The sequence below is a fragment of the Selaginella moellendorffii genome, unplaced genomic scaffold, assembly GCF_000143415.4.
Source record: "Selaginella moellendorffii unplaced genomic scaffold, v1.0 SELMOscaffold_35, whole genome shotgun sequence".
NCBI classification, from domain to species: domain Eukaryota; kingdom Viridiplantae; phylum Streptophyta; class Lycopodiopsida; order Selaginellales; family Selaginellaceae; genus Selaginella; species Selaginella moellendorffii.
The window spans coordinates 1,533,883-1,543,127 of record NW_003314296.1 but is presented as its reverse complement, the minus strand read 5'-3'; the positions used below and the strand labels follow the sequence as shown (position 1 = coordinate 1,543,127).

The window sequence follows — 9,245 nt, the reverse complement described above, 5'->3', positions numbered from 1 at the left end:
AGTATATTGTAATTGGTCATGTTTAGTAGTAACTAATCTAGTCTAATTTTCCAAAAGGTGTTGTAGACAGCATTCTATACTGCTCAGCTGAGAATGGGGTTCTACGTGGCGGCAAGCGAGAGCTACTAAACACGAAAGCAAATTAATGTTCGTTTAAAACAAAGATTGAAACATTGTAAGACGTGGAGGTGATGTGGATGGCAGTGGCAGTAGCAAGTATACATAGCCTTCTTGAAAACAGTGCGTGGTTTAAACTTACTCTTGTCGAGCGTCTTGAGTGATCATGGTGAAGACTGAATCGCAAGTAAGTCATTCTCAGCATAGAAATGACAAAAGGCTCCTTCTCCCGGCTTCATGTTGAGCGCCCTCAGAGATGGAGAATCTCGAGCGAAGCTAGATGTGTCCTCGTGAAAAATGAGTACAGCTACCTCCTTTTCAGCAGGCTTCTGGCTGATGTGCCCTTCTACGTAGATTGCAATCGTGTTGTCAATCTTGTGGCACGAGTAGACCGCATATGGGAAGACAATCTTGTGGCAGATGGTTTGGATAGCAGGCATGTTGTCAATGCGGGTGAGTGTGATCTTTGTTGGAGAGCTTTGGAACTTTGCAAGCTTGACAAATTTGGCTTTCGGGAAATTTCTCTTGACGTAAGTGTCCATAGAACTCTTAGAAGCGAAACAAGCACGTACCTCCCCAGCTATGGCTTTACCACCACAATAGGCTTGGTAAGCCTGAACCATGACGCTGAAGTATTGGTTGGATGATCCCGGCCCGTATCCCATCGCCACTAGAAAGCCAGCAACATTGGCAGCGTCAGGAAGGAAGGATGAGCGATTGGAGAGAAAGCGGCGGTGAGGAAGCTTGTCGTCAAGGATGGGAATTGTGATCGATGCTCCAACAGCGAGAGAGGTGGGAAGCAGCACTCCACTGTCGACGGCAGAGATGTTGCGAAAGGACGTTTGTAGGAGAGGAGAATACGATTTCGCAGCCAATTGCCAGGTGGCGTCGTCCAGGCTGGCAGCAAACCACGATGACGGTGCGGGCAGGATGCATCGAGCAACAGGGCATGGACTAGTCCCGTTGCGAGTATCTACCAGCTCGTAGCTATAAGAGTCTGCAAGAACGAACACCAAAGCCAGAAAAAAGACCACCATCGTCTTCATCTCTCGAGTGAGTTCAGCGAGCTTGCCCAGGAGGGATCGAGTGAGCGAGCGAGCGAGTGAGGCTAGAGAAGCAAGCACACGCTCTGAGAGCACACAGTAGGCCACATTTTGTAGCAAACGAAGAAGACTTTGACGTACACAAAGTAGGCAGCGCCATTGTTTATGCTTGTTGTGCAGAAGACATATCTAACCTTTGAGAAGCTACGTAAAGAACTTTAGGTTTCTTGGATGAAAAGTGTGATGAAGTTTCTTAGCGACTACAGAGCTCCAGACTATACATTTGATTCCGTAAGTCTCTCAATCACAGCGCCCCAGTTTCCTACTCGTTTTCTCCAGGTGAGTTTAAGCTTCGATCTCGGGGAAAATGTTACAAGCGTGCGAAGCTCGATCCTTGTCGTACCAAAGTCTTCCGGTGGGTTTCTTTTTATCTCTTTTTCCTGTTCTTGACAGACTTTGTTCTTCTATCAAAGAGTTAGTTCCTCTTGTGCTGGATGGATCGAATTTGAAGCTCGTCTATGTCAAAATCAATGGCCTAGAGGCCCAAGATGTGGAGCTCACGTCGTCCAACCTCACACTTCTTGCGCCTCCCAAGAATCCGTTCAAACTGGAAATTGGTACAGAGATTTATCCTTTGCAAAAGCTCAACAACGATGAGGTACGTAAGTACTTTCGGTTTAGCTAAACATCATAGACAACTGCTTTAGGGACTCTACTACAGCTCCAGCAATGGCTATTTCGTGACGCAGTGTGAGAGCGCGGGCTTTAGTAAAATCACGTTTTACCAGGTCTGGAATATAATTTGTAAAGTTGCCAGGACGATATCTAACAAAATTTCTCAGGATCGTCCCGATGTTTTGGCCAAGTTCACTGTGAGAATCGAAGCATCTAAAGATAAGTTTCCTGTTCTCCTTTCTAATGGAAACTTGGTTGAGTCGGGCCAACTTGACGTGAGTTCATTCCACTTTCTTTTTGGTGGTCAATGTCATTGAGGTTTTTTTCCTTCCAGAATAATGACAAGCATTACAGCGTTTGGTCAGATCCGTTTCCAAAACCGTGCTATCTTTTCGCGCTGGTGGCCGGCAAGTTTGAGGCTCGACAGGAAAAATTCACGACTCGCTCCGGACAACTTGTCAAGCTAAACATTTGGTCACCCTCCGAGGACGTTGCAAAGACTGAATTTGCAATGGCGGTGCTAAAATCCGCAATGAAATGGGACGAGGATGTAAGTTGTTGTGCTTCTATATTGCTCATCTCTAGATAATTGTCTCTTAGGTTTATGGCCTGGAATACGACCTTGACAATTTCAATGTTGTCTCGGTACCAGATGCTTTTATGTAAGTATTCTTGCTCTCTAGAACTGGCTTAATTTTCTGATTTCTTTTGGTTTCCAGGGGTGCCATGGAAAACAAAAGCTTAAATGTAAGTATCATGCTTTTGTAATAGTAGTTGACAAGTCCGTGGTGTAGATTTTTAACGCCAAGTTCTTGCTTGTATCACAATGGACAAGCACGGATGCTGACATACAATTCTTGATGGGCATTGTTGCCCATGAGGTAGACATATTATATACCTCTTTTCTTCCTATAACTCCTCTATAGTTCTTTCACAACTGGACTGGCAACAGGTACTTCACACTTTTGGTCAATTCCTTTCTCCTCCTTACAAAGCCATGCCTCCAGAGTGACTTGCAGGGACTGGTTCCAGATATCTCTCAAGGAAGGCCTTACAGACTTTAGAGAGCTCGAGTTTCTCTCCGACATGGGATGCCGATCCGTGCGAACTATTGCAGCGGCGAGTTCGTTGCGAAAGCGTCAATTCCAAGAGGTGAAAGTAGAACAACCATTCCAGTTCTTTGATTCTTGTTGTAAACTTACAGGACTCGGGTCCATTTGCTCATCCAGTCAGGCCAGCATCTTATGTTGAGGTATGTGTCATTCATTTGCTAAATTCTTATGGTTTATGTTCTTATCATGTGTTCAGGTTGACAACTTATACACAGGTGAGCTTAGAACTCTTTGCTTATGCATAAAATATTAAATAGAAACACTACCACTGTCCCAGCAACGGTTTATGAAAAGGTGAGCACATTGTCATTATTGCTATTGTTCTTGTAGTTATTATTTATATGTTTTATTTTTCAGGGAGCTCAAGTCATTGGTCTTTACCAAACATTGCTGGGAAAGTCTGGATTTCTAAAGGTTTAGCATTTCATTTAACATAAAAAAGCTGTGCAAATATTTTTTCTTTCGCAGGGGTTTAAGTTATATATTGAAAGGCATGACGGTCACGCAGCAACATGCGAAGATTTTTACCAGGCTATGTGTGATGCCAACTTGGACGACCTCTCATCCTTTATGCTATGGTAACGTTTCAAGTTTTACGGCAAATGGAAAAAGAATAGTGTGAATTCAGGTATACGCAGGCCGGAACTCCATGCTTGAAGATCAGTTCGTTTTATAATCCACAAGCGTCAACCTTTACTGTAAAATGCCGGTAAGAAAACATCGTATTTTTAAGTATATTTGGTATAGACTTTGTGGCAGGCAGGAAACAGCTCCAACACCAGGACAAGCTGATAAAAGTCCTCTATTGATTCCTCTAGCCGTGGGTCTACTAAACAGCCAAGGACGAGATATTCCTTTGTCAAGGGTTCTAGTCGATGGTATTGAATCGTCTCCAACAGTTGAGCATAACGAGAGTACTGGCGCAATAACAGCTCTTCTTCGGGTAGAACAGGTTCGGCTTTCCATTTTTTAATCTATTTAGAACGTTCCTGACTGATAATGCTATCTAGACGGAACACGAATTTACATTCTTGGACGTGAAAGAGAAGCCAGTTCCGTCTTATTTGAGGAGCTTTAGTGCTCCAGTGCGTTTGATAACACCAGACCTTAGAGAGGAGGAGTTATACTTCCTCTTTGCAAACGACTCGAATGATTTTAACAGGTAATCTTCGTGGAAAAAACCTATTATCATCATGCAAGATTGTTTTCGTTTCAAGGTGGGATGCTGGCCAAAGGATTGCCAAAAGTTTGATACTGGACATGACCACAAGTTTTCAAAATGGTCAAGAGCTTACAACTCCACTGGCTTACACCCATGCGATCAAAACCATTCTAAGCATCCCAACCTTAAACAAGGTAATATTCCTCTTTCTATGTAGAATCTTGACTTAAGCGCAAGGCATTCGCAGGAGTTTGTCGCTCTTGTGATCACTCTACCAGATGATAAGGAGCTTTTGGAGATGACCGAAGTTGCAGATCCGGACGCTTGCCACTTTGTCCGACGTTTTTTGATAAAATGTTTGGCTACAGAGCTCAAACAAGACTTCATGCGAGTGGTAAGTTACAGCAAATTCACAAGAACTTCTTGTATAAGGAATGGTAACAGGTAAAGGAGAACCGATCCTCGGAGCCTGCTTTTGAGTTCAACCCCGAAAGCAAAGGCAAGCGCGATCTAAAAAATGCGGCACTCTGTAAGCAGCTTCATTCCTATTTCCATTTTCTTTTTCTTTTTTTCACTCAGAGTTTTGCAGATTATCTTGCATCTCTAAATGATAAAGAAACACTAGAACTGGCATGCGAAGAGCTTGACAACGCCACAAACTTGACTGATCTTTTGGGAGCTTTGTCGGCAATCTCTCAAAATCCTGGACAGGAGCGAGAGAAAATCCTGGCATCTTTTTACGAGAAATGGAAACACGAGCGCCTGGTATGTACATGTTCTTTGTGAAAGACGGAAAACATATATCGAAGCTTGTTCCAGGTTGTAAACAAGTGGATCCATCTCCAAACGTCAGCTGATACTCCAAACAACGTGGAGCTTGTGAGACAACTTTTACACCACCCTTGTTTCGATCCTCGGGATGTCACTAAGGTTGAAAACTATTTTGTTTGTAAGCACTAAGTCCTTTCCAGGTTTCTGCTCTTTTGGGAGGCTTCTTTAGCTGCATTTTCAACTTCCATGCCAAGGATGGATCTGGTTATGAGTTCATGGCCGACTTTGTGATCGAAGTTGGAAAGTTCCATCCCAAGGTAATTTTTAATCCTATGAACCCAGCCAAATTATGTTTATCTCTCTTGTTCTAATCTCTTTTGGTGTGTTAAGGCTTTGTCACTTTCACTTTCTTCTGCATTAGCAAATTTGTGGAGGTTTGATGCCAAGCGACAAACGCTGGCCAAGGTAAGGCTTTCAAGAAGTTACATTTTATTTTTATATTCTATGCGTTTAGGAGCAATTGAGGCGCATTGCTTCTGCAGAAGGTATTCCAAACCCAATCCTGGACACAGTAACAAAGTGCTGGAAAACTAGTTGAAAGTTTTAACAATTTTTTTTTTCTGCTGAGATGCTTTTTGCACAAAAAAGCTGGAAGTTTGCACTCGACCACTTCTTTTCGGGGTGAGAAGAAAATGATGCCACACTTAGTTACGGTTATCTTGATATACACTAGAATTGCAAATATTTTTCAGCTTTTTCTATGTTGAGGCTGAATAAAATTTTTCACCTATGCAGCAACTTAAATTGTCAAATTCATAGAGAAACAGAGACTGTCTTATATGAGATACCCATGTTCATTTTTAGATTGGTTTATTGTATAGGTACCAGCAAGTTTTGTCATCTTCAAAATTTCTAATATATTTCCTGATAATCTTTAATTTTTATTTAAATAGAAATAAAATCATGGTTCAATATATTCTAAACAAGCTACAAGCTTACCATCTATATTAACAATAAAGGTATCCATATCTAGATTTTTTTCCTCACCTCCACAAAAAGCATGTAAATAATGTTTGTCTTCAATTGAAACATTATTACAGGATCCTAAGAAATGCCCAAATCCTCTAAATTCTAGTTCATGTTTTGAAGTAAATGTAACTACATCATTAAGATTTGCATCACTATTTTGAGCTGACTTATCCTTCTTGTAACAATCAGCATTCAATATAGCTTGGTCTTTAATGATAATATTATAGCACGTCTTAGAATAATCCTTGCATTTTATTGCCTAAAAATAAAACTAATTAATGAATCATACTCTTGTAAGAATGAAATATATTACCTTTGGAATCAATCTTGTATTTATTATTGTCAGATTCATAAATGAAAGAGATAGTAGTATTATATGAGATATCTCAATTTTCATTTTTAGATTGGTTTTTTGTGCTTGAAGACATAAGTACCAATAAGTTTTGTCATCATCAAAAATTAAATTTTCTAATAAATCTCCTAGTTGAATTGCTTGATTGCCAAATGGTCTTTTTAAATTGTATAAAATTAAATATATTAATATGTTTATTTTAAAGTTTTAATATTATTTAATAACATGTATTTACTATCTCTTTATATTTAATTATTCACCACTACTCAGTTATGGAATAAAACTTAAAAACTTTATTTATGGGAATTGAACCCTATACCTATATTAGGTATAATAGTTTTTCAAAGCCTCTAAAAAGTAAGGTTTTGAAAACATGATTTCTTCTTTTATGACCTTTCTCCTTTATAAAGTAGAGTTATGAAGATAGTGTTTCACACAATTTCCTCTTCTCATAGAAGATTAAATTTTATAGAAAGAAATTTAAATAGTATATATGGTTTTCACCTTTTACTTTATAGTGATTTACTAAAATAGCCACGAAATGGAATTTAACCCTTGGATGTATATGTTAAGAGCAATATTGAGTTTTAAAACTTTAGGCCACAGAACGAAGGGACAATAAACTCCCAAGTATATATATACTTGAGGGGTGAAGAAACTGGAGTATAGAATAACTCCTACACATACAGCTTAGGAGTGAAGGAATAATAATATAGAGTGACATTAGAATAGTTTTAGAGCATTTAACATCCTAACACCAAGATTAACACATAAAATACAACCAAATAGAATTTAACATTATTTCAATATATCAGTGGCATAACATAAGGATATAAGTATTCCATTCGCTAACATAATATGGACTTTGGGATTAAGTCCAACGTAAATGCAAAATAAAGATAAACATAACTAACAGGAAGCTAGATAATGACTTAGATTGGTTGGCCACCCAACTTACCCATTATCCCTACTATACTATATAGTTGCAACTCCCTATAGGCCCTCCATGAAAGTAGATTTTGAGCTTTATTTGAGTCTCAAGAGTTAGTTTTTGGGACAATTATGAAAACTTACTAAATATGGAATGATGTTAGATTGTGAATTTGGACGCGGAAACAATATCAAAACAATCTCAAATCAAAATATATTTCGTAGATATGAATCTAGACACTTTCTATAAATAGATAATGAGACCAAATAAGACCAACACATAGGGTATGATAATGAAAATGTCTTAATGGATACAATAACTATCATTTAACGAATATTGAGGGTTCAAGCTCAATATCACGGTGGTTTCCAAAACTACTAAATACAAATTAATATATGAGTTTTCCATCTTGGGCCAAGTATGCTTAACAAAAAATATATAAGAGTTCCAACTTTATATTTATCCTATCCAGGTGCACAAATGATGATTAGTTTCTTAACTAATTTGAGTGGAGACTAATAAAGGGTCTACCAATACCAATATTTTATTGTCATGGCAGTAATAGAAGAATATCCCAAAAGACTTATCAATACATAACATTCGATATCTGCAATCACATTCGCAACAATTTATAACTATAATATTCAACAGATTTATACTACTTCATAGCACTAATTAATCTCTCTCTCTCTCTCTCTCTCTCTCTCTCTTGCATGAAAATCTCAATAAGAAGTGGAAAGCTCACACTTTCATAAATTGGCTCTAAACTTCAAATGATATAGCTTTGAGAAGCTAAATAATATCTTTTACAAGGTGCAACTTTTATAAGATGCCATATAACAAAGATAGAAATTGAGTGAATAATATAAATTTTTAATTTTTCTTCTTGAGTAGCAAATTTGAAAATTTTGGATATTGAATAGCTAACTCAAGTCATACATGGATCATAAGACTTAGGCTTTTCAAAAAAATTCATAAGAGGGTAAAGCACAAACTTAAGTATATTAAATTTTTTCTTTTCTCATTATACTCTTAATTGATATATAAATAGTACATTTTTCTTAACTTCAACACTATTTTCTAAAATTTTATTACTTTTATTTTTGAAAATGAAATTCATTTATATACACATATAAATTTTAGACTCATTTTAAGTTACCATAAGTTATTACTATATTATTATTTTAGGGAAAAGTAAACTTCTTATGGGTTTGCTATAAGTGGTAAATAGGATGGTATGACACTAATAGATTGTAAATTATAAATTTTCTTTTTCCAATTTTCCAATTTACCTCATCTATCCAACCATCTTTCCCTTAGTCTTAGTTAAGTTTCTTTGCCAAGGTCATCTATTGTACTAACTCCTACTTGGTTTTACTTTAATTAATTACTCACTACACAAGAAATAAAGTCTCTTAATCCCCTTTCTAAGTTAGACTACACTTAAGGTCTCAACTACATTCCCTATAAACACAAGCAAGTAAGCACAACAAACCTCTTCTTAACACCTCTTATTAAAACAAGACTTGATTATGGAACCCTTTAAATCCAAAGCCTTAGGTGCATAATTTACTAGGGAAACATTATACCCTAATGGCTTGGTATGGGTATCTTTATTCCTCCACCTCTATCCCAAAGGGAAGGCCCAAACCCCTAAAAAAGAGTGAGGACCAATGAGTTACAAAATGGGGCATCAATGCACTTAAGTTAAGAGTATTGCAATTAATTTTTTCTTCCAAGAGTGGGAGTTATTTTTGAGCACTTCTTTAAAGGGCCTCTTTAGCACATTTCAAGTTCATGCTCACTCCTATAGAAGGCCCTAGTTCCAAGTTTAAAAGCACCATTAAAGAATTCCTTCAGAACAAGATCTTTAGTGTAGTGTACGTGGTTTTTACCTTTTATCCTATAATGATTTACCATGAAGTAGACCTAAATCCTCTATGTGCCACATGCCATATGCCACATGTCCAAAGGATAACAGAGTGGAACCTAAGTTTTAGGGCTTTTGGCCATTAAACAAAGGAACGGGGCTAAACTCCTAAGTATAGAGCTA

At 37.8% G+C, this 9,245-nt stretch overlaps 2 protein-coding genes across 2 annotated transcripts; one reads left to right on the top strand and one right to left on the bottom strand.

Annotated features, from left to right (window-relative positions):
* Window positions 1-281: 281 nt before the first annotated feature.
* Window positions 282-1,320, bottom strand: LOC112349048 (BURP domain-containing protein 12-like). The gene is made up of 2 exons (XM_024682639.1): window positions 1,302-1,320; window positions 282-1,114 (listed from the first exon to the last, which is right to left on the bottom strand). The coding sequence occupies exons 1-2, from the start codon at window positions 1,318-1,320 to the stop codon at window positions 282-284; spliced, it is 852 nt and encodes a 283-aa protein (XP_024538407.1).
* Window positions 1,321-1,403: 83 nt separating this feature from the next.
* On the top strand, window positions 1,404-5,565 carry LOC9656864 (puromycin-sensitive aminopeptidase). The gene is made up of 26 exons (XM_024682638.1): window positions 1,404-1,499; window positions 1,636-1,818; window positions 1,868-1,948; window positions 2,003-2,110; window positions 2,170-2,385; window positions 2,436-2,497; window positions 2,555-2,582; window positions 2,630-2,716; window positions 2,762-2,787; window positions 2,843-2,987; window positions 3,040-3,087; window positions 3,144-3,162; window positions 3,225-3,241; window positions 3,305-3,361; window positions 3,416-3,525; window positions 3,576-3,656; window positions 3,707-3,899; window positions 3,958-4,109; window positions 4,165-4,303; window positions 4,357-4,503; window positions 4,554-4,608; window positions 4,699-4,874; window positions 4,929-5,039; window positions 5,081-5,197; window positions 5,271-5,345; window positions 5,509-5,565. Exons 1-26 carry the CDS (start codon window positions 1,404-1,406, stop codon window positions 5,563-5,565), a joined length of 2,586 nt encoding a protein of 861 aa, XP_024538406.1.
* Window positions 5,566-9,245: the final 3,680 nt, after the last annotated feature.

Excerpts from the sequence above, each read along its gene's own strand:
- LOC9656864 (XM_024682638.1), top strand. The coding sequence starts at position 1,404 with ATGAAGTTTCTTAGCGACTACAGAGCTCCAGACTATACATTTGATTCC. Across the intron at positions 4,110-4,164 it reads GACTCGAATGATTTTAACAG|GTGGGATGCTGGCCAAAGGA; the intron begins GTAATCTTCGTG and ends TTTCGTTTCAAG. Across the intron at positions 5,198-5,270 it reads TTGGAAAGTTCCATCCCAAG|GCTTTGTCACTTTCACTTTC; the intron begins GTAATTTTTAAT and ends TGGTGTGTTAAG.